The 27,904-nt window shown below is 44.5% G+C and overlaps 3 protein-coding genes across 6 annotated transcripts in view; all 3 read right to left on the reverse strand.

Moving 5' to 3' along the window:
• The window catches only part of TTC5 (tetratricopeptide repeat domain 5), a 77,012-nt gene that overhangs the window by 1,825 nt on the left and 47,283 nt on the right, over positions 1-27,904 (reverse strand). The window contains exons 8-12 of one of the 3 annotated variants that reach the window (XR_013224048.1): positions 26,540-26,727; positions 19,316-19,460; positions 18,280-18,542; positions 17,896-17,974; positions 5,282-5,390 (exon numbers count right to left, since the gene is read on the reverse strand). Coding sequence is in view for 2 of the 3 variants with exons in the window: in XM_077298081.1 (XP_077154196.1) it covers positions 18,423-18,542; positions 19,316-19,460; positions 26,540-26,727 (453 nt within the window). In the remaining variant the exon portion in view is untranslated. Of the gene's footprint in view, positions 1-5,281; positions 5,391-17,895; positions 17,975-18,008; positions 18,543-19,315; positions 19,461-26,539; positions 26,728-27,904 lie in introns of those variants that run through there. The other 2 variants (XM_077298081.1, XM_077298094.1) reach the window with 2 other exon arrangements.
• Positions 2,443-4,279, reverse strand: LOC143795073 (uncharacterized). The gene is made up of 5 exons (XM_077280994.1): positions 4,223-4,279; positions 4,068-4,129; positions 3,498-3,978; positions 3,114-3,273; positions 2,443-3,034 (listed from the first exon to the last, which is right to left on the reverse strand). Exons 3-5 carry the CDS (start codon positions 3,529-3,531, stop codon positions 2,443-2,445), a joined length of 786 nt encoding a protein of 261 aa, XP_077137109.1. The 5' UTR covers positions 3,532-3,978; positions 4,068-4,129; positions 4,223-4,279.
• LOC143817016 (uncharacterized) lies at positions 10,729-14,264 on the reverse strand. 2 transcript variants are annotated; one of them, XM_077298071.1, is made up of 3 exons: positions 13,409-14,264; positions 13,124-13,207; positions 10,729-12,652 (listed from the first exon to the last, which is right to left on the reverse strand). In XM_077298071.1, exons 1-3 carry the CDS (start codon positions 13,550-13,552, stop codon positions 12,014-12,016), a joined length of 867 nt encoding a protein of 288 aa, XP_077154186.1. In that variant the 5' UTR covers positions 13,553-14,264; the 3' UTR covers positions 10,729-12,013. The 2 variants fall into 2 exon arrangements, with proteins under 2 accessions (XP_077154186.1, XP_077154178.1); XM_077298063.1 differs by having other exon boundaries at positions 10,729-13,207.

Genomic DNA, 27,904 nt, shown 5'->3' on the forward strand with positions numbered 1-27,904 from the left:
GGATCATCCCTCCAAATTCCAACGCTATCTACGGATGTCCATTGAGACCTTTGATGTTCTGCTCTCACATGTGAAGGATGAGATACATCATCTTCGCAGCACTTTCCATGAAAGCATCTGTGCGGAGGAACGTTTAGTAGTGACTGAGGTAATTATAAATTTTTTTATCATTCTATTGACAAACACTAGATGTAGGTATCGTGGGGCATAATTATGTTCATTTAAGGCAATTGTATATTCTATTGTATGTAGCCTTTTAGCTGTCCTTTAAAATCCTAAACAATTTTTTTTTTTTTTCTTTTTGAATGCCGACAGATATCTGGCTACAGGAGAATCTTTTGCGTCACTGCATTATCAATTTAGACTGGGGAAGTCAACAATTTGCCAACTGGTTCGGGAAACTTGTGATGCCATTTGGAACAACTTGCAACCACTTGTGCTACCAACCCCGACATCAGAAATGTGGCTAGCGATTTCCCAACAGTTCGAGGATGTGGCTAATTTCCCCAATTGTATTGGTGCCGTGGACGGCAAGCACATTCGGATTCAGAAACCAGCGCATAGTGGATCCCTCTACTATAACTATAAGAAATACTTTTCGATTATATTGATGGCTATTGCGGATGCAAGATACCATTTCGTAGCTGTGGATATTGGTGCGTATGGCCGGACTAATGATTCCAGAGTCTTCAGAGACTCCAACATGGGGAGATGTTTGTACAGCAACAATTTTAACATACCCTCATCACGACCTCTGCCGGGGACAGAAGACCCAAGTTTGCCCTTTGTTTTAGTTGGTGATGAGGCGTTCCAATTTGGACAAAATCTCCTCAGGCCATGTGCACACGTTCAGGATTTTTCGCGGTTTTTTCGCGTTTTTTCGCTATAAAAACGCGAAAAAAAAACGCTAACCTATGCCTCCTATTATTTACAGTGTATTCCGCATTTTTTGTGCAAATGTTGTGATTTTTTCCGCGAAAAAATTGCATCACAGAAAAAAAAGCAACATGTTCATTAAAAATGCGGAATTGTGGGGATTCCGCACACCTAGGAGTCCATTGATCTGCTTACTTCCCGCACGGGGCTGTGCACACCATGCGGGAAGTAAGCAGATTATGTGCGGTTGGTACCCAGGGTGGAGGAGAGGAGACTCTCCTCCACGCACTGGGCACCATATAAGTGGTAAAAAAAAAAATAAAATAAAAAATAGTGATATACTCACCTTCGATGTCTTCCCGCCTCTCAGGTGCATGCTGCAGCTTCGGTTCCTGTAGCTGGTGTGCGGTGAAGGACCTGCGATGACGTCACGGTCCTGTGATTGGTCGAGACCGGTCATGTGACCGCTCACGTGACCGCGACGTAATGGAAGGTCCTGCGCGCACACACCATCTATACGGAACGGACGCCGCTGAGGTCTGCAGGTGAGTATAAGCATTTTTTTTATTTTTATTATTTTTAAACACTATCTTTTACTATAGATGCTGCATAAGCAGCATCTATAGTAAAAAGTTGGTCACACTTGTCAAACAGTATGTTTGACAAGTGTGACCAACCTGTCAGTCAGTTTTCCAAGCGATGCTACAGATCGCTTGGAAAACTTTAGCATTCTGCAAGCTAATTACGCTTGCAGAATGCTAAAAAAACCGCGAAAAAAATGGAAAAAAAACCCGCAAAAAAAAAATGCGGATTTCTTGCAGAAAATTTCCGGTTTTCTTCAGGAAATTTCTGCAAGAAATCCGGACGTGTGCACATACCCTCAAGCCGCAGTCTGAACTCCACCAGGCGCATTTTTAATTATCGCTTGAGCCGGGCAAGACGTTATGTGGAGTGTGCCTTTGGTATTTTGACATTAAAATGGCGAATTTTACTAACTTGCATGCAACTACAACCAGAAAATGTGGACCGTGTTGTGAAGGCATGCATCTGTCTGCATAATTTTGTTGCCAGACATGAACCCCAGGTGGTTGACCCCGATGAATGTGAGTCGAACCTCATTAGCATTGAATCTACTGCTGTTCGGTCTACAGCTCAAATAATGAGGATTCGTGATCAATTTGCACAGTACTTCACACATGAAGGCCATGTTCCATGGCAAGACAGACACGTGTGAAAATTATTTAAAGTCTAAAGTTGTGTCCTGATGTTTTGCTGAAATGTGAGGGGTTTTTTTTGTTTGTTTTATTTCCCACAACCTTTATGTAAAGTTACATTCATGTTATTATGTTGTGCTCAAAGTCATACAAGAATCTTAAATTTTAAACTGTTTACTAAAGTTTTGGAATTTGTATGAAAAAACTGTTGCTAGACATGTTTAACATATGATATCCCATAGGGATGTAAAAAAAAAACACACACGAAATTGGGTGCAAAAAAAAAAAAAAAAAATTAACCTACAAAACGTGAAACGCAGTAATTGCACCTGGCTGGGGACAGTGAGCTGTCCTATAGACTCTGGTATTGCGCGGGCGTATTGTCTGCCCAGGTGTATGATGGACTGCTACTTTGTCTCTGATGTTCCATGCTCGTTTCACCCCGGACTCTATATTGAGGGTTGTAGGCCGGCATGTCTATGCTTCTTGTTCTCGATGGAGCGGGTTCCTGGGGGCCCACAAATTCCTCAAGAAGGTCATTCAGTCTTTGCCTAAACAAAAGGTTTCTGTGTGCCGGGATATTTTGTGCTACAGGCACATAGGACAAAAAAAGTAGCTTCCACTCATTTGCAGAATATACAGACTCGCGGGATTGCAAGTCGGTAATTTCCCGCCTCAGGTCTTTCAGTTCACTACGACACATGTCCTCTACCCTTTGGAGTCCATCGACAATAATGGCATCAGCTTCATCTTTTTGTGATGCTCGCTTGCGTCCACGCTGTGATTGCAACCGGGCACTCACACCAGAAGCAACAGTGCTTCTCTCCCCAGATCGTGGCTCGCTGATGCCAGACACATCTTCAGCGCCCGTCTGCTGGCTTGGTTCCAGTGGAGATGGCTCCAGTTCCTCTGCCTGTCTAGGCGCGGCGGTACTGCATATCGTGCTGTAACCCCCCCAAAAAAATACATTATTTTTCTTTAATTAAACAATTTGGTCTTGCACACAGACCTATTTGTACTTACGAGCGCTGAGACACTGTTTTTTGCAGAAAGAGCAGTTGCTCGTAATGCACATACGGGGTCACCCGTTTGGCACCTGATCCGCTTGGTGCATTTTGACTGTTCCGGTAGTCACGGACAAAGCGATCCCTTACTGATTTCCAACGGGTATGGACCGCATCGGCTTTAAATAAAAAAAATAAATTAAAAAATAGATATATAAATAGTAGATAGTTCTTATATTGATAGTTTTAAAATTGTGTATAGTTAGTTAAAATAGTTGATATATAGCTAGTAGATAGATAGTAGTTATTAGATAGATGATAGAGAAATAGTTTAAGAAATAGTGTATATATAGTTGAGAGTTGAGAGATAGATAGACGACAATGTAACATCACCAATATTTACCAATTTTTTTCTTTGAGGTTGACGACTTCTCCATGTATCGGGGATCGAAGTGACAGATAATTTTATCCCACAACTTGCGGTTCTTCACAATGTCATGGTGGGAGCTGTCGCTTTGGTCCCATATTGAGGGGTTGGCTTCCACAAGGTTGATCAGTGTCTCGTTGTGAATGGTCAACGGCTCTTCGTCAACCACAATCCTTTTTTTTTGGCTCGCTGACTTGGACTATGTAAACACAAAACGTTATGTTGAAAGGTTCAATTTCACTTTATTGGTGGACTGATAGATAGATAGATACATAGATAGAGCGAAAGATAGAGAGAGCGAGATAGATAGTGGATAGATAGTTTATAGGTATAGTAGATAGAAAGTGAATAGATAGATTGTATATAAGTATTGGATAGAAAATATTTCAACTGGCAGTTGTGGAGACGACAGACGGCGAGGAACCTTCTTTCTCTTGTGTCCTCCGTGTGCCACAACCTATTGTGTATTTAAATGGAAAAAAATAAAATTACATTTCTTGGATCAATAAATTTATGCTTGCAAAACTAAAAATGTCTGCCATGTACCTTTGTGGGTTTTGCCTGTTTTTTTGGGGGGGGGGCCTAGCAGCCTCGGGCTCCGAAGACTCCTATTTGCAATAAAAACATGATTATACACGTGCTTAGCTCAATACACTGGAGTTTCACACAGCTTTTAGTGTTTTTTTAAAGTGCAAGCCTACCGATTGAGAAGAAAAAACCGCAGACACGCTGCTGCTGCTTCCCTCACTATCCGACATCTGCAACAAAGCAATACATTTTTAGTACACACACATCCGACGGACAATACAGACTCCCATGATGTATACAGATTATATATATTATATAATATATATATATATATATATATATATATATATATATACACATACATACATATATACACACACAAATGTACTTACATTTCCTGTGATCTCTTGCAAGACACTTTCTCTCACGTGCAGCAGGCCTCAGGAAAAATGTGTGCTAGGGACATTAATGGCCGAAATCATGTTTCCTGTCACATGACCACATGGACCACCCTCAAACGCTATTAAAACGTATGGTTCTATTTGGAAATTTTTCACGATTTGCGTCTGGCTGCGTTTGCCATAGCCTTCAATGGCAGAATTAACGCTTCCGTTAGTATTGCGTTAGCTTGGCCGGACCCGAAAACACTGCAAGCCGCGTTCCAAGGTCCGTCAGAAAAAAACGTTATGTGACAAATGCATGCCAATTTTGGCATGCGTCAGACAATGCAAGTCTATGGGCGCGTTAGTATGTGCGCTATATTGCGTTTTCACTACTTAAAAACGTGTCCGTTAGACGGACTCACCTAGCGCAATGTGAACCTAGCCTTACCCAGAGATTCCAGTTCAAAACCCTAACCAAGACGTACAAAGCCATCCACAACCTGTCTCCTCCATACATCTGTGACCTCATCTCCCGGTACCTACTGTACCAGCACGCAACCTCCGATCCTCACAAGATCGCCTTCTCTACTCCCCTCTTATCTCCTCTTCCCACAATCACATACAAGATTTCTCCCGCGCATCCCCCCTAACTCTGGAACTCTCTACCACCACATATCAGACTCTCGCCTACCATGTTATTGGGGCCACATGATTTCCGTCTATGCCCCTAGAATAGACCCTTACTAATCATAGCCAACAAGACTTCTCTACCTAATGAAGACACATTCCGTATGTATGCATGCATGCATGTATGGCAGTTGCCTAATAATCAGCTTTTTCACAACTCACTTAGTAATCTGTACTTAATATAATTCTGCCTTCGATGTAATAGAAATTAGATTTCTATACACGGCCTTTCTGCTGATCCTGTGACAGACTTCAGACAATCTGAACAGAGCTGCATGAGGAAGGAGAGAGAAGATGTGGCATGATAACCAATAGAGGCACGTACATATACTGAATATCTGCAATCGGCATGAATAAACACTACCCCTAAAGCGATGACAAGTAGTATTTAATAATGGAGAGGAGGAATTACTGATACAGATAATACATAAATAATGCAATATCAAAAGAATATAAAAAGGGCTTAGCAGTGACAATATGCAATAAAGAGCCATTTGCATTGTCACGCATATAAAATGGCTTATAGAAATAGAATTTTATAGGAAGTTTGGACGCCATGGGTATTGCCAATGAAGATGCCACCTTCTGTGATGAAGTGTGAGGTCCGAAGAAAAAAAAACAAAAAAAAAACTATTTATTATATAAAGCTGAAAGAGAAGAAGAAAAAAAAGCAGCCTCAAGAACACGACTGCAAATGGCAAAAAAGCTTGAAAACTCAATGGTTATGCCAAAGTCTAAAAGACATTGCATGCACATACCCTTACGCCACGCTCCGCACTTTATAGAAGAGGGCCGAGCTTAGTGGATGCGGGTGAACCCAGGGGACACTTTCTGGATATATTATTTTTACCCAAGAACATTTGCTTTTCAAAGTGCATCGACAGGCAAAAGTGCGACAAATGTATCAATATGCCTGGTTGGTTGTTTTGTTATTTTTTAAATCCTGATCTTCATAAATTCCCCTATGTGACATATGTAGCAAGAAGAACATGCAGTGTGATTCAACTCTAGTAATTTTCATGTTTGATGCCGTTTTTTTTTCCATTTAGAAACATCCTTAGGGGTGCACGCATGTGGGGGTGCACGCAAGCGTCCCAGAAGCAAAGCGTCACGGAGCTAAGCGTCGTGATACAGCAGTTATTCCTTGGCAGTTAGTCAGGGCAGGAGTCAGGTAACCCACACTCTGCACTCCCTTCTATCCATGTGCTTTATTCCTATCCTCCTATGCTCCCTTGCAGTCCACTTTCACCGACCAATCCCCCCCTCCATCACGACTCATATACATCAACCCCTTTCTCCTTCCCTCTCCCATGTACAGCACCCATGCACTTCTCACCTTCCTGAAAAGCCTCCATCCATCTTGCCCAAACACTCTGCACAAAAAAACTTCATACGATTCCAAAAACTACTTGCTTTTTATCTTCCTACTCCTACTGATTTCAGGGGACATGTCCCCAAACCGTGGTCCACCATCCACCAACCTCAACCCCTACCTCACATAGAAACCTTAATAATCTTACTAATATTACTTGCACTCCTTCATCTCCTTCTTTTAATTGTGCCCTTTGGAATCCAAGGTCTGTATGCAACAAGCTTCCTTTCCTACACAATTACTTTCTGAAAAACTCTCTGAATCTGTTGGTCCTCACGGAAACCTGGATTCAGGATTCTGACACGGTCTCTCTTGCTGCCATTTCCCATGGTGGCTTAAAATTCTCACATTCCCCGAGACCCATAAAACAGACATGGTGGTGGAGTCGGCATACTTCTTTCCCCACAATGCACCTTCCAGGTCATCCCCCCAGCTCCATCACTCTCATTCCCTTCTTTTGAGGTCCACACCATCAGGCTCTTTCGTCCCCTCTCCCTCAGAGTAGCGGTCATTTACCGGCCCCCAGGCTCACCCACCCACTTCCTGGACCATTTCTCTGCCTGGCTGCCGCACTTCATGTCCTCAGAACTCCCAACCCTTATCCTGGGAGACTTCAACATCCCATTAACAGCCCCACTTCCACATCTGCATCCCAGCTTCTATCACTAACCACTTCTCTAGGCCTCTCACAGCTCTCAACCTCTGAGACCTGGTCTTTGTCCGGCTGTGCTCAATCTCCTACCTAGATAACTCACCGCTTCCCCTCTCTGACCACAACATTCTCTCCTTCACACTCACAAATCCTCACCCACCCCAGCACACTCCTACCTACCGCAAATTCAGAAATCTACATGCCATTAACCCTCATACACTTTCAGACTCCTTACACTCATCATTGTCCCCAATCTCTTCTTTTTCCTGTCCTGATCTGGCTGTACATCACTTCAATGACACTCTTAGAAGCACCCTTGACCAAGTAGCGCCCCTCACCCTCAGAACCTCCAAACACAGAGTGAAACAGCCTGGCTCACATCGCAAACCCGATCTCTCCAGCGATGCTCTAGGAGTGCAGAACGCTTATGGAGGAAAACACGCACACCAGAAGACTTCATACACTTCAAATTTATGTTAAGGACCTATAACTCTGCCCTTCACCTCGCCAAACACACCTACTTCACCACCCTGATCTCCTCACTAGCCAACAACCCCAAGAAACTTTTTGACACCTTTCACTCCCTCGTCAGGCCAAAAGCACAAGCCCCTATCACAGACATTTGTGCTGATAACCTGGCCTCCCACTTTATAGAGAAAACAGACAATATTCGTCAGGAAATCTGCTCCCAATCACCAAGTTCAGTGACTCCCATCCCTCCCTGCATTTCCCCTGGCTAACTCTCCACATTCGATCCCATCACAGAAGAAGTCTCCAGGCTCCTCTCCTCGTCCGACTACATGCACCGCCGACCCCATTCCCTCACACCTCCTCCAGTCTCTCTCTCCAGTCGTCACAACTCACCTAACTACAATCTTTAATCTCTCCCTCTCCTCTGGCATTTTCCCCTCCTCCTTCAAACACTCTATCATTATTCCATTACTAAAGAAACCCGCTCTCGATCCATCCTGCCCAAATAACTACAGACCGGTCTCCAATCTCCCCTTCATCTCTAAACTCTTGGAGCGCCTGATATACTCCCGCCTTACCCGTTACCTCTCCACTCACTCCCTCCTAGACCCTTCACAGTCCGGTTTCCGCCCCCTACATTTGACTGAAACTGCACTCAAAGTGACCAATGACCTTCTGACAGCAAAACGTAATGGTGACCACTCTCTGCTCATTCTTCTCAACCTTTCGACACGGTTGACCACCCTCTCCTACTCTCTAGGCTCCAGTCACTAGGCATTAAGGACACTGCTCTCTCCTGATTCTCTTCCTACCTTTCTGACCGCTCCTTCAGTGTTCTGTTCTCTGGCTCCACTTCCTCTCCTCTTCCTCTCACTGTTGGGGTACCTCAGGGCTCAGTCCTTGGCCCCCCTTCTCTTCTCCCTCTACACAGCCCCAATTGGACAGATCATCAGCAGATTTGGCTTTCAGTATCATCTTTATGCTGATGACACACAACTATACACATCATCCCCTGACCTTACCCCCGCTGTACTACAGAACGCCACTGACTGTCTGTCTGCAGTCTCCAACATCATGTCCGCTCTCTATCTGAAACTCAACCTCTCCAAAACTGAACTTCTTCTGCTCCCGTCATCTACTAACCTCCCTAAATCTGACATTTCCCTCTCCGTGGGTGGCACCATAATAACACCCCGGCAGCAAGCGCGCTGTCTGGGTGTTATGTTTGACTCCGATCTCTCCTTCACCTCCCATATACAATCTCTGGCCCGCTCGTGCCGCTTACACCTAAAGAACATCTCTAGAATCCGCCCCTTTTCTCACCATGGAAACAACAAAAACCCTCACTGTTGCCCTGATACACTTCCGCCTGGACTACTGCAATGCTCTACTAATTGGCCTCCCCTTTACTCGACTTTCCCCTCTCCAGTCTATCCTTAATGCGGCAGCTAGGGTCGTCCATCTGGCTAATCGTTACTCGGACGTGTCCGCTCTTCGCCAGTCGTTACACTGGCTGCCCATTCATTACAGGATACAATTCAAAGTACTTGTTCTCACCCACAAAGCTCTCCACAGTGCAGCACCTCCCTACATCTCCTCCCGCATTTCTGTCTATTGGCCTAACTGACCTCTGCGCTCTGCAAATGACTTTCGACTAACCTCTGCACTAATCCGTACATCCCACTCCCGACTCCAAGACTTCTCCCGTGCTGCGCCAATCCTCTGGAATGCTCTGCCCCAAGATATTAGGACCATCCACAATTTGCATCGTTTTAGGCGCTCGCTCAAAACACATTTGTTCAGAGCGGCCTACCACGTTCACTAATCAAACTCATTTTATGTTTGTGTGTGTAGCCCTTTCACTACTTCCATCTATCCCCCACCCCCTGAAGATGGCTGGACCATCATTATAAATACATCATTGTAAATACACACCTGTACTTTGTATCTCCCCCACTTCATTGTAGATTGTAAGCTCTCACGAGCAGGGTCGACTTATTTCGCTTTAATTATTCTATTGTTAACGTTGTTACTTATGACTGTTGTGTTTGAAACTGTTAAACTGTAAAGCGCTGCGGAATATGTTGGCGCTATATAAATAAAGATTATTATTATTATTTTTCCCAACAATGTTCTCCTATCTGGATCTGTCAATTACATGACATCACTACTAGTTTTCAGTGACCACGAAAACACCATACTAATAGAAAGCTATTGTAGCCTCATAAAAAAAAACAAAAAAAAACAACAACAAAAAAAAAAACACGAGGGGTTTTATTTGGTTTCGGCGCCTCCAAAAATGTAAACAAAATGTAATTAAAACATTGCATGTACCCAAAAGAGTACTAATAAAATAGCTTGCCAAGCAGAATACACCCCCATACAAGTCCAAGTCCATCAATGGGAAATAAAATTAACCCCTTCATCACCTTGCCATTTTCAGGGTTTTTTTTCTCCCCTTATTCCAAGAACGATAACCTTTATATTTTCCGTCCACATAGCCGTATGTGGGCCTGGTTTTTGCAGGACTAGTTGACCTTTTGAATGACACCATTGATTTAATCATGTGATGCACTGGAAAACGGGGAAAAAAAATTCCAAGTGCGTTGATATTGCAAAAAAAAAAAAAATGCAATCCACAATTGTTTTTTTATTTTTTAAATTTATTTACCATGTTCACTATATGTTAAAACTGACCTAGTAATATGACCCCACGTCAGTACAAGTACACAGATAAAAAACAAAACAAAAAACACTATACCGGGGTTTTGTATGTAAGTTAAGGCCTTTTTTTTTTTAATTTGTAAGAAAAATTTTGTTTGCTTATGTCGCTATTTTCCGAGACCCGTAAGGTTTTAATTTTTCGGGATATGGGGTTGTGTGTAGGGCTGTGGGGTCAACTCCTAAAATATATAATAAATCGGGCACAGTAGTACAATACAGTATATGCTGTAAATGTTTTCATAATTTGGGAAAGTTATGAAATGTCCTATAAATGTCTGCTTTTAGGTGAGATAAGCCGGATTACTCACTGGTAATGCTCTTTTAATGAGTCCACGACAGCACCCCACATGAGAGAGAGGGATCCGCCCATAGGAACAGGAAGCCTACAGAATAAAAGGAGGCGGTCCCCTCTCCTCCTCAGTTTAGTTTACAGAGTATAAAAAGGGAACCGCAAAAGCTTTAGTATTAATTCTTATTCAGCAAAATATCTTAAAAACTCTATACAACCATTATTTGTGAATTAAAGAAAGGGCTGTGCGTAATCAGGGAGGGTTGTAAATGGGTGCTGTCGTGGACTCATTAAAAGAGCATTACCGGTGAGTAATCCGGCTTTTTACCCTTCGCCACGACAGCACCCCACATGAGAGACTTTCAGAGAGTCATTACTCGGGTGGGATTACTGTACTAAGCACAGCTCTACCAAAGGTCAAATCAGAAGATGAAGATAGATCAAGTCTATAATGGTTGTAAAAGGTAGAAGGTGTAGACCAAGTTGCGGCCTTACATATTAGATGGATCGGGACATCCGCTTGTTCCGCCCAGGAGGAAGCCATGGCTCGTGTTGAGTGCGCTTTAATACCCACTGGAGGAATCTCGCCTTTTGATGTATAGGCCAAGCAGATAGCATCTCTGATCCACCGAGATATGGTAGCTCTCGTGACCCCATGTCCTTTCTTGTGGCCCTGAAAGGAGATAAACAGAGCCCTACTCTCCCTCCATGTTTGACACCTTTCTATATAAGTCAGGATGGCTCTTCTGACATCTAAGGTGTGGAACTTATGTTGTTCAGGGGTTACAGGAGAATCAAAAAAGGAAGGGAGAAATATTTCCTGTGACCTGTGGTAGGTGGATGCTACCTTAGGGAGGTAAGAGGGGTCTGGTTTTAGGACTATTCGATCATGGAATATCAGTAAGAAGGGTGGGTCTACTGATAGGGCCTGGATGTCGCTAACACGTCTGGCTGAGGTCAGGGCTACCAAGAGGGATACTTTATATGTGAGGACATTTAGAGGTATAGAATCTAGAGGCTCAAATGGGGAGCTGGTTAAGGCTTCTAGCACTAGATTTAAATCCCACGGAGGTAGACGGGGAATATGTACCGGGTTACTTCGTTCACAAGACTTAATGAATCTGGAGACCCATCTATCAGCGGCTATATTATATCCATATAGGGCTCCTAACGCTGATATCTGGACTCTTAAGGTGTTCACTGATAATCCTAATTCTCTACCTTTTTGTAGGAACTCTAGAATAGGTGTTATCGGAACCTGATTAGTGAATGGTACTGTATGAAATTCTAAGAATTTTTTCCAAACTCTGCTATATATCAGGGTGGTAGATCTTTTTCTACTTAGTAGCAGGGTTTTTACTAGCTGTTCTGAAAAACCCCTTGAGCTTAGTAACTGCCGCTCAAGTTCCACGCCGTCAAGTGAAGCCCTTTCACTTGCGGGTGGAAAAACGGCCCCTGGAACAGTAGTTCCCTGTCCAATGGAAGAATCCATGGATCGGATAGACACATGCTTTGGAGGCAGGAGAACCACGGTCTCTTTGGCCAGAAGGGTGCAATGAGGATTACCCTTGCACGTTCCCTCCTGATCTTCCTGATCACTAGCGGAATTAGAGACATTGGAGGAAAGGCGTAAGCCAGTCTGAAGTCCCAAGGATGATGTAGGGAGTCCAGCATGTCTGGATGATCCATGGAGTTCAGGGAAGCGAATCTTTCTACTTGCCTGTTGCCTCTTGTGGCAAATAGATCTATCTGAGGCACTCCCCATGCTCTTGTTATTAGTCTGAACATGGTTCTGTTTAAGGACCATTCTCCCTGGCGCAGCCTGTTTCGACTGAGGTAGTCCGCTTTGGTATTTTCTACTCCTCTGATGTGTAGGGCTGTTAGGGATGTAAGATGAGTCTCTGCAAACTGGAAGATCTCCCCTGTGATGGTCATCAGACTTCCTGACCGTGTACCGCCCTGACGGTTTACATAGGCCACTGTGGTGGAGTTGTCTGAGAAAACTCTTACATCTGCTCCTTGAATCTGTGGAAGAAAATAATTTAAGGCTTTTCCTACTGCTGTTAATTCTTTCCAATTTGACGAACATGATGATTCTGCCTGATTCCAGGTATCCTGGACTATGTCATCTTCCATATGTGCACCCCATCCCGTAGGGCTGGCGTCTGTAGTAATTATTTTGGATGGATCTACTATCCACGGTACACCCCCTGAAAGGTGTCCCATATCTAGCCACCAGGCTAGAGATTCTTTGACATCTCTAGAGAGAGTTAGTTTACTCTCTAGGTGTCCTTTCCGTCCCTGGGCTGACAGTACTTCGTACTGTAATTGGCGGGTATGGAATTGCGCCCATGGTACAGCCGGGATACATGAGGACAATGATCCTAGTAAGGACATAGCCTTTCTCAGTGTCATGTAGGGGTTTTTTATTGCTTCTGACACCTTCGACTGTATAGTCGTTTTCTTTGCATGCGGGAGGAAGCTTTTATGACTTACGGAGTCTAGCTGGATCCCTAGAAACATTTGAGTAGTGTCTGGATTCAGTCTGGACTTTTCGAAGTTGATAATCCAACCCAACTCCTGCAGGGATGAGATTGTGTTAGACAACCGCAATTTACATTGAGCCACAGAATTCCCTATCACTAAAAAGTCATCCAGGTAGGGTATTATTAAAGTGTCCCGTTGGCGTAGATGAGCCATTACCTCTAACATCACTTTTGTAAAAATGCGGGGGGCCATAGAAAGCCCAAATGGCATTGCTACGTATTGGAAGTGACGAACCTGTCCCTTCAGGATGACCGCTACTCTTAGATACTGCTGGTGTTCGGCATGTATAGGAAGGTGATAGTAAGCATCTTTTAGGTCTATCCCGGCCATGACACACCTAGGAAACAAAAGCTTGATGGTAGAACTAATGGATTCCATTTTGAAAGTGTGGTTACGTAAAAAGGAATTTAGTTTTTTGAGGTTTATGATGGTTCTGAATGAACCATCTGGTTTATTGATCAAGAATAAAGGGGAATAGAACCCTCTCCCTTCTTGATCTCGGGGAACCTCTATCAATACTTTTTTATATAGAAGCGACAGGATCTCTGATTCCAGAGCTTCTTGTTGTTGTTGACCTCTTGGAGATGTTACAATAAAAGAATCCCAAGGGATCCTATCAAATTCTAATCTCAATCCGTTTCCAATAATGTCCAGAATCCAAGGACTAGATGTTATCAACTTCCATTTATCAAAGAAATATTTTAATCTACCGCCCACTTCATAATTAACGGTACTTATTACGTTTTTGGTTATAGGATCCGGAAAACAGAGCACCTCTTTGTTTTGGATCCTTTGCTTCCCAGCGCTCCCTTTGTTCAGTAGGTTTGTTCCTGGTGAAGGGGCGCCTCCTGAAAGCTCTCCTGTAAGAGGGAAGGTACTGGTTAGGGAAGCCTTTCTTCCGCTCTCCTGCCTTATTTAAGAGCTCGTCCAGAGTTTTCCCAAATAGGAACTCACCCTGGCAGGGGATCGCACAAAGTTTTGCCTTGGCCTGTGCGTCCCCTTTCCAATTTTTCAACCAGAGTGCTCGCCGGGCTGTGTTTACTAGGCCGGCTGACCTGGCTGTTAGACGTAGCGAATCCACCGACGCATCGGCTAGAAATGCTACCGCATCTTTCATTAGAGGGATTTTCGACAGAATTGTATTTCTCGAAGCTCCACTCCTAATTTGTTCCTCCAGCTGCTCTGTCCATACTAGCAGTGACCTTGCAGTACAGGTGCTAGATATGGCTGGTCTGAATGCCCCCGTATTAGCCTCCCATGACCTCTTAAGTAAGGCTTCTGCTTTTCGGTCTAACGGATCAGTTAGAGTCCCTGAGTCCTCCACAGGCAAGACCGACTGTTTAGAAGTTGAAGCCACTGCCGCATCAACTTTTGGTATCTTTTGCCAGGAATTAAGTTCCTCGTCACTGAAGGGGTAGCGTCTCTTAGCAGAGGATGGCAAGAATCCTCTTGTATGTTGTTTCTCCCACTCTTTTTTAACCAGCTCCTTAATTGTGGGTATGGCGGGGAAGGACCTTCGTTTTCTTTGTCCTAACCCCGCGAACATGATGTCCTGCGCTGACTTCTTTCCCTTCTCATCTGGGCACCCCATCGTGCTCCTGACGGCTTTAATTAAATTGTCTACACTACTATTTGGTAGACAAAGCCCTCCTTCATATTCCGATGAACTTGGCTGGGACTCCTCTTCATCAGAGGATTTTTGTACTACCTCTGACTCCGAGCTTACTGGAGATCGGGACCTACTAGGCTGACGGGTACTGGTGCTACTTGTATGGGCCAGACCTTGCATCTCTTCACGAATTATGGCTCTAACGTCGGACGGAGTCATTACGTTTTCTTGCCGTAAGGTCAATACGATGCACTCTGCACATAACCTCTTAGTATATGAGTCCGGGAGGGGTTGCAAACATAAGGCACATTCTCTGTGTTTGGTTTTATGTGTCCTTTTCTTAGTCTAGAGGAAGGGGATATAGGAGGAACATATATCAGCATATGGGAAGAGACTGTTTTAAAACTCACCCAGTGAAGCTGACAGGTACCGGTTCTGGAGGCGGATTCTTAGCTGAAAGACTTTTCTGTTTGGTGGCAGATCGCTTTTCCTGGGATCGATTTCCACTTTTGGTGCTGCTCCTGGCGCTTGTCTCCTTACTGGGAGACTGCTCTGTTGCAGATAAGTGCGCTACATCGGCCGGTGAAGCCATACTTACACACACCGGCCGACGCTAGCGCTGCACTTTTAAATCTGGCGCCGAATCTCCTGCCTCCCCGGACCCAACCCGGAAGTGCTCGAGCGGCTTCCGGGTTAGACGCGCCGCTCCTCCTTACCATGCGGCGGCTACTGGATAAGAAGCCGGCCGCTGAGCGCGTGCGTCCTCATGGATCCGGGCGGCCCAGCGGCACCGAACCCGGACCATGGCGATGATCAGACGAGGGGGGAGGCTGCAAACAGTGGCTCCCCCGCCGCTGCCTCTGGTACCGCAGCCCCTGCCGTTCCACCAGAGACCGACGCAGGCGGGTGCATGGCCCAGGAATCCTCTTGACTGCAGGTACTTCGGGTTCCCATAGAAACAGGAAACCTAAACTGAGGAGGAGAGGGGACCGCCTCCTTTTATTCTGTAGGTTTCCTGTTCCTATGGGCGGATCCCTCTCTCTCATGTGGGGTGCTGTCGTGGCGAAGGGTAAAAAATCTGTGCTGCACTTTATGTATATGTTCCGTAGTGACGCAGTGCTGTGGGGTCGGAATAAGGCTGGAGACACACTGCGATATTTCTCCTGCGAGAATCACATCGTAAAACTTGTACTGGCTGAGGGATCTCTTGACCTGAGCATGACAGCTACATAGTAATCCATCAAGCTGTCTTGCTCGGGTCAGGAAAGGTGCCGGCCAGTCCGTGCAGTGTGATGCGATTATCGCAGGAGAAATACAGCAGTGTGACTCCAGCCTAAGAGTCAAAGTCAGGGGTCAGGGAAATTGAGGAGTCGGAGGTTTGGCTTACCAACTCCACAGCCGTTGTCGCGGGAGAGCTTATTTTTTGGGTCCCGAGCTGACGTTTTTATTGATACCATTTTGGGGTAGATACAATATCTTGATTGCCTCTTATTGCAATGTTGCGGTGGCCAAAAAACTCGAAGTTTAGTTGTTTTGATCCCCCCCCCCCAGCTATGATGTTTACATATGGGATTAATTTATCTTATATTTTGATAGATCAGACATTTCTGAAAGTAGCGCTACCAAAGAAGTTTTTTTTTTTATTGCTTTATTTTTAATGGGGAAAGGGTGGGGGGGATTTGACCTTTTTTTTTTCATATGTTTAAAAACTCCCCCCCTCACTTTTTACTGTACTGAATAGTCCTCATAGGGGACTTGAAGCTGTGATCGTCTGATCGCTTGTGCTATACTCAGCAGCGCTATATATAGCTGAAACCATGATCTCCTATGATTGCCGGCCATAAGCCAGCGTTCACAGGAGGATCGTAATGACAGGAACAGGGGGGGGGGGGTCATAAGCGGAAAGAAAAAGTGGAAAATTCCACGCTGCGGAACAAATGGTAACAAATCCAGGTCCACACTAGGAGAATATGCGTTGTTTTTCTTCATTTTTTATTTTTCTTTAGAGTACTATACTTCTTCCTCAGGACAAAAAATAAACATATGATATGTTGTTGTTTTTTTTTGTCCTCAGGAAGAAGTATGATACTTTGAAACGCATAGACAAGATTAAAAAAACAAGAAAAGTATATTATCCTAGTGTGGACTGGATTTGTTACCATCTACCGGCAGAATTTTCCACTTTCCACATATTGCTAAACCGGTCTTTGGACCCGTGGAATTGCCACCGCTGGGTTTACATGCTCCTTTAAATGTTGTGTGAATACGACATTATCAAGTTAGCATAAAGTTTAAATATTTTATCCAGATAGGACCCTACTTTGCTTTTCTCTCTCTCTCTCTCTCTCTTAGTTTCTATGACAACCCATTGGAGCCCCATGATCACTTGACGGGGCGCCAATGGCTGGGATGAATGGCGTGCTTCTGGCCGGCGAGTGTTATATCCCGCTCCCAGTGACTGACAACAAGATTTAACTGGTAATAGCAGAGTGCAAATTGTTTTACCCGTGGCTGTTAGAGGCGCATGATGACTGATTAAATCAGTCATCATGTCCAGAGAAAAGATGAGGGCTCGGTGTGAGAGCCCGCATCAGTGGCAGGGACATGGCCTTTGACGTAAATGTATGTTAAAGGTTGTAAAGGAGTTTAAAAAAATGGAAGAAAAAGTTACAGGTCAGTAAATCTTATTTTTCTCATTCCTACTGCACTATGAATGCCCCAAACATATTGGTGGAATTGCGTGTTTTTTTTTTTTAATCAATTGTTCACCATACTTGGATTTTGTGCCTGTATTTACAGTACATTGCATAGTATAACACAGTGTTCAAAACTATAATTATTCCTGCAAAAAAAAAAAGATCCTTCATGTTAATAAAAAAAAAAAACTCGTACAGGTGCACTGTCCCATGGAATAACATGAGGACAAGTGCTCTCCACCAAAACCACAGATAACACTTGTCCGAGTTACACGGTTGCCTACACGAGCCCCAAGCGCGATTATCATATCCATTTACATCCACATTTCAGTGATCGTACAGCAGGGGCCGTTTTTGTGCATATACACCCTGCCTATTTGAGTACTTCCTACCGGGAACTTCCTAAATTTATTCACCTTTGCAATTTGGATTTTTCCAACAATCTTCTGAAACTTGCAAAATCCAATTCATCCAAACACCAGAACAGATCCATGGCTGGCAAATGCAAGAAAAGCCACAGAAATAAAGTTCAGGGAAAAAAAAAAAAAGTATTTGTAAATAACTGTAAATTTTTATTTTTCATTTTATAGAAAAAAAATAATATTAATCTTCCTCTAAATATGAGGCAACAAGAAGTTTTGGCAAAATAAATAATCACAATTCTGAATCGGCATTATAAATACAACTACAGCTGGTAAAATAAAATAATAAGGGAATAGCACAAACGTCAAGCAGTAAGGAATGTGGCCACGTGTTATAGGAAACCATTCTAGGGCATTAGAAAATTAATGGGATTGTACCAGATTAGTGCAGCTTGGAAGTGCCTGTGTTATAACCCTGGAAGAGTTTATTCGTCAACACAGAACGTGGGGCGCGGTAAGTGACGCTACTGCCTTTATGTCCCCAATTCACAGCATGGAGGATAGGTCCCGCCGTCCTGCAGTTACTCGCTCTGGGGTCTGTACGCCACTGTTGCGCTGGCCTGAGTGCTCGGTCCTTGAGGCTTACCATTCACCAGCAACCGGACGGGGGAGTCAACGCGAATACTTTGAAACACAAATGTCTGGTAATAAAATGACACATGGTTAGAAAAGGGGAAACCATAGTGTAAGACTTAGCGCCCCCAACCCCAGGTCCAGCACCAGCTCTACATCGATGTCCTGGTTTCTGTTTGGCTGCAGCTAATCACCAACAGTGCTGCAGTCAATCACTGAGCTTAGCGTGTGTAGATGACACAAGCCATTGAGCTTCGATATTGGCTGCCCTGTTGTCGATGTGATGTTATGCCCGCAGCCAAACAGAGACAGCGGTGAAGAGTAGTGATGAGCGAGTATACTCGTTGCTTGGGTTTTCCCGAGGACGCTTGGATGATCGAGTATTTGTTAGTCTTCGGAGATTTGGTTTTCATCGCGGCAGCTGAATGATTTACAGCTATTAGCCAGCTTTATTACATGTGGGGATTCCCTGGCAACCAGGCAACCCCCACATGTACTCAGGCTGGCTAGTAGCTGTAAATCATTCAGCTGCTGCGATGAAAACTATATCTCCGAACACTAACAAATACCTGATCAACCAAGCGTCCTCGGGAAAACCCAAGCAACGAGTACACTCGCTCATCACTAGTGAAGAGTAATGCTCAGTAGTTTTCTAAAAAGAGGACAACCCCTTTAAAAGGAATTGACACTAATAGTGCCACAAAACCTGAAAACCACAATCTGCAGTAATATAATGTTTATGATGGAACCTCCTCCACAAAGTCATTAAATTATCGCTGTGTATAATGTCCAGCCCGACGCATCCAACAGATTTTCTATCAGGCATTGACTAGAAACTCACCTGGCCTTTATGCTGAATATTATGTTGTTTCATGTGGGGTTCAGGGATAGCAACGGCGTCTGCAATGAGCACTCCCCAGCTTTCCACCATATTGTAAACCATTATAGCGTAACAATTTTCATCTGCATCTACAAGTCCAAATGTGCTAAAAAGGGGGGGGGGGAAAGAAAGAAAAAGAAAAAATTACTAAAAAAACACCAAAACATAGTATGTAGTAGTAACAGCAGAATTAAAGGGCTTTTCCAAGGGTTGTATATGGTATGAATGTGTGAAGAGTCAACATTGTGTGAAAAAGTGTGGCACCATTTTGGAGACAAAACAGTTATGTTTTACTATTCCTGGTAGCCCCTTTAACCTTTACTGACAGTTTGACTAAGGAGAACAAAATTATAATTATAGTTTTAGATCAAAATGATCATGATCCGATCTGAGAAAGATTGTTTCAGACTAATAGAAACCCATCTGTGGATGGAGCCCGGAGTAAAATACTTAATAGCCGCTTTCTTCTTCTGTTATCAGGTGGCTCCGGTCGATCTTGTGGTGTCCTGCCAGATGCCACCACTGTTTTCTGGGCGATCGCGAAGTCCCTACTTGATAGAAGTCTACGAGAGCCAGAAGAAGGCGCTCAGGCCTACAATGACAGCTTGTGATTGTTACCTCTAACTTCCGGTCACAACAGGACAGATCTAGACCGCAGCGGCGCCAGGAGGATTAGAAGAGGGCGGTTGGTAAGTACAGGGCCGCTATCAGGGCATTACTACCCTTACTGGTGTAAGGGGCCCGGAGCAGAAGGAAAGGAGGAGGGGCCCGGACTGTGAGACACGCTGGCAGAGTTTGTGACCCGGTCGGGGCCCGTCCTCTTTTGCTTCTCCTCACCAGGCTCCCGGGCAGCGCCTGTCATCTTTATAAACACTGCCCTGCCTGGTGCATGTCTGTGATTGGCTGTGAGCTCCTACTCACCGCTTCCTGGACCTCCTCTTCAGCTCCAGGGACAAGAGAGGTTTCCCTGTGTGCAGAGCGGTGCACAGACTCCATGGCAACAAGCAAGAAAGTAGTGATGTGTCGTTCGTGAACGAGCCGACACAAAGAGCCGACTCCCTGCTGTGAACGAAAGGAGTCGGCTCTGCAGCGTGAGTGAGCCGAGTCTTTTTTTTTTTTTTTTTTTACCTTCCTTGTCTGGCGCCTGCAGCCTATCAGATTCAGCCAGTGAAGTGTGACTGTGACTCATGTGGGAGGAGCAGACAGCAGAGAGGAAGATGTGGAGTCTGTGGACTATAAATAAATGCCTGTGAGTCCAGTGATCACACATTGATCACCTATAGTAAGGCCAGGCCATCAATGTTAGTCATGGACAATCTCTTTAAGCTTGTTCTATGTGTAATACTAGCTCAATTATATTTACTGTAACTTAACTGTTAATACAGTTGGTATGTAACTAGGGTTGCAGTGCCATATTCTATTTGACTTGCTGGGATTTGTAGTGCTGTGCACCACCAGCAGGAGAAGTTGATACCATGGTATAGTAGCATTTATACATTTCTGTTCCACGTTGTGTTGAAATAAACTGAGTTTACTATTCCGTATGCTTTGCACAGTGTGTGTGTGTGTGTGTGTGTGTGTGTGTGTGTGTGTGTGTGTGTGTGTGTGTGTGTGTGTGTGTGTGTATATACACACAGTGTATATACAGTATGTGTATATATTGTGTATGTATACAGGGTATGTGTGTGTAGTGTGTGTATACAGTGTGCGTGTAAGGCTACTTACCTACTTACTACTAGCGTTGTTTGGTGTACGTCGCAATGCGTTGTTTTGGAGAAAAAAGGCATCCTGCAGAATTGTCTGCAGGATGCGTTTCTCTATAGACTTTCATTAGCGACGCATTGCGACGTATGGCCACACGTCGCATCCGTCGTGCGACGGATGCGTCGTGTTTTGGTGGACCGTCGGCACAAAACAACGTTCCATGTAACTTTTTTTGTGTGTCGCGTCCGCCATTTTCGACCGCGCCCCCTCCTCCCCGGTCCTTACAGTGGGGCAGCGGATGCGTTGAAAAACTACATCCGCTGCCCCCGTTGTTCATTTCTTTCACAACGTGCGTCGGTACATCGGGCCAATGCATAGCGACGGCCCCGTACCGATGCTAGTGTGGAAGCAGCCTTAGCACAGTGCTTGCAGCATGCCTTTATTTTTATGAATTACAATCTTATACAGCACCAACATATAGCACAGCACTCACTAATTCAGAAAGGACGTGTACAAAAAACGGCACATATTACAAAGTAATACAGGTTAGGCTGGGTTCACATTACGTTACTGGCATCCGTTAGACGGACTACGTTACACAGCAGCATAAACGCGGTGTAACGTAGTCCGTTACGGCCGCCATTGACTCCAATGTCGGACGCATCACTAGCGCACACCCACAATGGGCGTGCGCTAGGGATATGCCGTCATTGAGTGACGGACCCCGAGACGCGGGCTGCAGCGTTTCCGGGTCCGTCACTGCTAGCGCAGATAGAGCTAGAAGATGCTCTATCTGCGCTAGCGCAATGTAAACGTCGGCACTTAGCGTATGTGCTGAACGGGCTGCTGCTAACGCAGTGTGAACCCAACTTAGGACTACAACCGAGTAGCACGGGCTCTGTTCACAAGAGCCAACAATCTGCGGAAACAGCAATGCTAAAAAACAGTCTTTACTGCTTCACTAGAGACTTATACAGGTGTATCATGAGGCTGTCACTTTACAGGCAAAGACCGGGAACAATGACTGAGTAAAACCTATTTTTATTTAAAAAAAGAGCCGATTCACGAGCCGAAAGAGCCGGCTCTTTATAGTGAGCGGAGCCGAAAGAGCCGGATCACCAAAAAGAGCCGGACTGCCCATCACTACAAGAAAGGGAAGAGGTGGGCGGAGCCAGGTATGTGGGGGGAATTAGACACAGACAGTGCTGAGGAGAGTTGGTTATTGGAGAAGCTACTGAGGAGAGGGGTGATGATGGGAAAAGCTACTGAGGGGAGGTTGATACACAGTACTGGGGAGAGGAGAGCAATATTCCTGAGGAGAGGGGCGAAACCTGACAGGACTTTCCCCTGCATGGCTGCTATTCACAGACAGGAGCCCCCTCCCTCCTGTAATGCTCCCAGCAGCTCAGCAGTCGGGACGGTGTGGGGGGAGGTGGGGAGGCGTGCAGGACTGACTAGATTGATTCCGGACATGACCCCCCCCCCATTTCCTGTCCTCTATGAAGAAAAGAGTGAGTATATATATGTGTATATACAGTGTGTATGGTATGTGCAGGCTGTGTGCTGTAATGTCAGTATACACTCACCGGCCACTTTATTAGGTACACCATGCTAGTAACGGGTTGGACCCCCTTTTGCCTTCAGAACTGCCTCAATTCTTCGTGGCATAGATTCAACAAGGTGCTGGAAGCATTCCTCAGAGATTTTGGTCCATATTGACATGATGGCATCACACAGTTGCCGCAGATTTGTCGGCTGCACATCCCAAAGATGCTCCATACAAGGCAGGATGGATCCATGCTTTCATGTTGTTTACGCCAAATTCTGACCCTACCATCCGAATGTCGCAGCAGAAATTGAGACTCATCAGACCAAGCAACGTTTTTCCAATCTTCTACTGTCCAATTTCGATGAGCTTGTGCAAATTGTAGCCTCAGTTTCCTGTTCTTAGCTGAAAGGAGTGGTACCCGGTGTGGTCTTCTGCTGCTGTAGCCCATCTGCCTCAAAGTTCGACGCACTGTGCGTTCAGAGATGCTCTTAGGCCTACCTTGGTTGTAACGGGTGGCGATTTGAGTCACTGTTGCCTTTCTATCAGCTCGAACCAGTCTGCCCATTCTCCTCTGACCTCTGGCATCAACAAGGCATTTCCGCCCACAGAACTGCCACTCACTGGATTTTTTTTCTTTTTCGGACCATTCTCTGTAAACCCTAGAGATGGTTGTGCGTGAAAATCCCAGTAGATCAGCAGTTTCTGAAATACTCAGACCAGCCCTTCTGGCACCAACAACCATGCCACGTTCAAAGGCACTCAAATCACCTTTCTTCCCCATACTGATGCTCGGTTTGAACTGCAGGAGATTGTCTTGACCATGTCTACATGCCTAAATGCACTGAGTTGCCGCCATGTGATTGGCTGATTAGAAATTAAGTGTTAACAAGAAGTTGGACAGGTGTACCTAATAAAGTGGCCAGTGAGTGTATATAGTGTGTATAGTGTGTGCAGGCTGTGTGCTTTAATGTCAGTATATATAGTGTGTATAGTGTGTGCAGGCTGTGTGCTGTAATGTCAGTACATATGTGTATAGTGTGTGTGCAGGTTGTGTGAGCATATATGTGCAGGGCCGCCATCAGGGCAATACTGGTGTATGGGGAACTCGCTCTTCTGCTCATCGGACCCCAGCGGCAGGATTCTGCGGCTGCAGTAATTGAACCAGCGTCCGAGATGCAGGTTCAGTTAAACTCTACTGCCATGCGGGCCGAAATGGCAATAGTTAAAAGCCGCCAGCCAATCAGAGGCTAGCAGCTGACGTCAGCATGCACGTCGCCGGCGTATGACGTCATTGTCATATGCCAGCGAGTCGCGCTTGAAATGACTGGAGGGGGACGTTGCCGCTGGCCCACGGCCAGGTAAGGAGAAAGTGTTTTTGTGTTTTTTTTTTTTTATTGAAAGCGGCAAACCCCAATATGTTTTGACGACAAGATGGGGACACATGGGGCACGATGGAGACACATGGGGCAGGATAAAGAGACACATGGGGCAGGATAAAGAGACACATGGGGCAGGATAAAGAGACACATGGGGCAGGATAAAGAGACACATGGGGCAGGATAAAGAGACACATGGGGCAGGATAAAGAGACACATGGGGCAGGATAAAGAGACACATGGGGCAGGATAAAGAGACACATGGGGCAGGATAAAGAGACACATGGGACAGGATTTAGTCCTTGTGTGTGATATTATTGGTCATTTTAAAAATTGAAAAATAAATAAAAATATACCTAAAGATTATTGGATATTTTAGTAAATGAATAATAAGTTACAGTAGAGTATGGCCCGGCCAGAGGAGTCTACCTTGTCGTGGTGGTGGATTACAAAATCTTTTGGCCAAAACAAAAGCTGCTGTGTATGTGTGTGATCTGGTGATGGGAACTGTTAATGTGTGATTGGTGAGGACGTGGTGCGGAAGTGGAGTCTTTCCAAGAGTGGGCAGTGGGACTGTGGATGGTTCGAGGGGTGGAGGCAGAGCTAGGGTGGAGCCTGGGCGGAGTCTCAAGGGGGCCCAAAAAAAGTTGCCAGTATGGGGCCCCGAAATTGCTAGTGGCAGCCCTGGGTAAGTTTATTACTAAGAGCATTACTGATAGCACTCCAGCGGTGAAAAAAACAACCAAAAAACACTGGAGTGGTGCTTTAAAGGGAATCTGTCAGTAGTAGCAACCCTCTTAAGCTTTCTATATGGGCATGTAGGTTATTGAAAGTCGACTAAAATGATGCCTTCATATCTGTGATCCAATGCTTTATTCCTGAGAAATCCATGTTTATTAATATGTTAATGAGCTGTTAAGATCTATGGGTGGGACATACATTTCCCTGAAAATCTATCTCCAGAGATTATTTTAAATCAAAGGTGAAGTTACCAGTGTGAGACATGTAGATCAAGAGAGTAAACTGTTGGTCATTACTTGTCTCACTCTGCTAATGCCCCCTTTTATTTACTATGGAAAATGTGGGAAGGGGGAAGAGGAGCGGTTGGATGTGGTATTGCAGCGCAATGCCATCAAAATTAATTTAAAAGGCCTGTGATGAGGAAAAAGAAAAAAATTCTATTACCTACTTGCCTGGTTCCGATACTCTGACCCCATGTCTGATTTCGAGCATCAACATCTGGAAAGGGGCATCACATGACCAGTACAGCTAATCAGCGGCTGATGATCGGCAGCAGCCTTCACTATCTGTCCGAATGAAGCTGATCAGCGGCCACTGATTGTCAAGTAGTGCCCCATGCGGATGTTAATGCCCTGAGACTGGCAGGAAACACGGTAATGAGAGCAGAGAACTGGCGCCTGTCCGATAGAGTAGGATTTTTTTTTTTTCCAATCACCCAAAACGACAAGAACTGTTACAGTAGTGGAAAACATCACGAAAGAGATTAACTGGTAAGTCAGAAAACATTTTATTCAAATTCTGTTCATTTATGTGTCATGGTTTTCATTTTAAACAGACAACTGTAATAAAATGTCAAGTGTTGCTCGATAGACACCAAAAACTTGCAATGGCGATTACTGGGTTCCATCATCTACATGGAAAAACAGTACTGAATGGATTTGACTCAGATGTGAACACAGCCTTAGTGCTGAGAGGTACATTTGCTGTAAAATACTACAGACTGGTCATATCTTGTACCTAACAAAAGGCAAAACACAGAGCAGCCAGTCCAATACAGGAGCATTCCTAGGGTCGAAAACTTGCATCCATTCAAAAAGAGATGGAGAAAGAGCTCACCAAGAAAACAAAGGGTCATTGTTTCATTACTTCCAATTATTCAGAATTCTGCTCCTCTGAGAAATAATGTAATTATTCATTTAAAGAATGTCTTGTAACATACTATGCGGATACTAGGAATAGCTCTTAGCAAGAAAAACTAGCCCAGTAAAATTGCAAAAAAACAAACACACAAGAAAATCCCTAAGTATTCCAGCAATTATCACTGTAATCATACAGTGCTGGGGTCCTGGGTTCAAATCCCACCAAGGACAACATCTACAAGGGGATTGTAAGTTCTCCCCATGTTTGTGTGGGTTTCCTCCGGGGTCTCCAGTTTCCTCCCAGACGAATATTATAATCTATATATATAATTGTCTAAGGTTTTTTCTGTCTGTCCTGGAAATCCCGCGTCTGATTGGTCGAGGCCGCCAGGCCTCGACCAATCAGCGACGGGCACAGTATCGACGTAGATGTCATAATGGTTGCCATGGCGACGATGATGTCATAAAGGTTGCCTCGACCAATCAGCGACGGGCACAGTCTGCCGCGAATTCTGGAATCATCATTGTCCATATACTACGGGGACATGCATATTCTAGAATACCCGATGCGTTAGAATCGGGCCACAATCTAGTATATATAATCATTCATGTTAATTTGTCTGACTGTTGGTGACTCTAGCATCAGTTTGTATTAAAGGAATAGGCTATTACTCACAATGGCACTCGCTCCTCAGGAACTAGGCTGAATACGACCCTCCCCAGCACCACACAACCAGGGTTTTTTCCTGACTGCAGAGCACTTAAGGCCTTTAGCTCTTGTCCACCAGGACTTCCATAATGACCCAAAAGCCCTGGATTTAAATTATTCAGCATGTTCTGTAGTCTTTTACCACGGATCTTTCCCTGTATGAGAAGATTTAAGAAGAAACAAATAATACATCAAGTTGGCACAGTGAGACAATTAAATCTTTATAAAATAGAACTTTATGTAACCACTGCCTATCTTAATTCAAGGTGTGGGTTACATGGCGACTTTTACAATTCCTCTATACGAGACACCTAGCGCTTCTGGTACAGTAATGATACTACCAAATATTCCCCCCACAGCATCCCAGAACATACCAGCTCACCAATGGCAGGATAATTGCGTTATACTCTCCCATACAACATAAATACCAAAAAGAACAAAAAAACAGATGTATCGGCCCCTTAACTCCTTCATGACCGGAGGTATTTTCGGTTTTGCGTTTTCTGCTACCTTCTTCCCAGAGCCATAACTTATTTATTTTTCCGTCAATATGGCCATGTGAGGGCTTGTTTTTGGTGGGACGAGTTGTACTTTTGAACTACTCCATTGGTTTTAACATATTGTGTACTGGAAAACAGAAAAAAATTCCAAGTGCGGTGAAATTGCAAAAAAAGTGCAATCCTACACTTGTGTTTTTTGTTTGGCTTTTTTGCTAGGTTCACCAAATGCTAAAACTGACCTGCCACTATGATTCTCCAGTTCAGTACGAGTTCATAGACACCAAACATGTCTAGGTTCTTTTTATCTAAGTGGAACTTCCTAAAAAAAATTTTGCGCCATTTTCCGATACCCGTAGTGTGATCTCAGGTCGGGTGAGGGCTTATTTTTTGTGTGCCAAGCTGACATTTTTAACGATACCATTTTGGTGCAGATACGATCTTTTGATAACCTGTTATTGCGTTTTAATGCAATGTCGCGGCGACCAAAAACAAGATAATTCTGGCAATTTTACTTTCCTGGCTACACCGTTTAGTCATCAGGTTAATCCTTTTTTTTATTGATAGATCGGTCGATTCTGAACGCGGCAATACCAAATATGTTTATTTTTTTTGTTTTATTTTGAATGGGGCGATGGGAGGTGATTTGAACATTTATATATTTTTTTTTATAATTTTTAAAAACTTTTTTTTCACTTTTGACATGCTTCAATAGTCTTCATGGGAGACTAGAAGCTGTCATAACCCGATCGCCTCTGCTACATACAGGCGATGATCAGATCGCCTGTATGTAGCAGAATACCTCACTTGTTATGGTCACTGACCACTGGGCGGC

The sequence above is a fragment of the Ranitomeya variabilis genome, chromosome 1 (assembly GCF_051348905.1).
Source record: "Ranitomeya variabilis isolate aRanVar5 chromosome 1, aRanVar5.hap1, whole genome shotgun sequence".
In the NCBI taxonomy this organism is placed as follows: Eukaryota; Metazoa; Chordata; class Amphibia; order Anura; family Dendrobatidae; genus Ranitomeya; species Ranitomeya variabilis.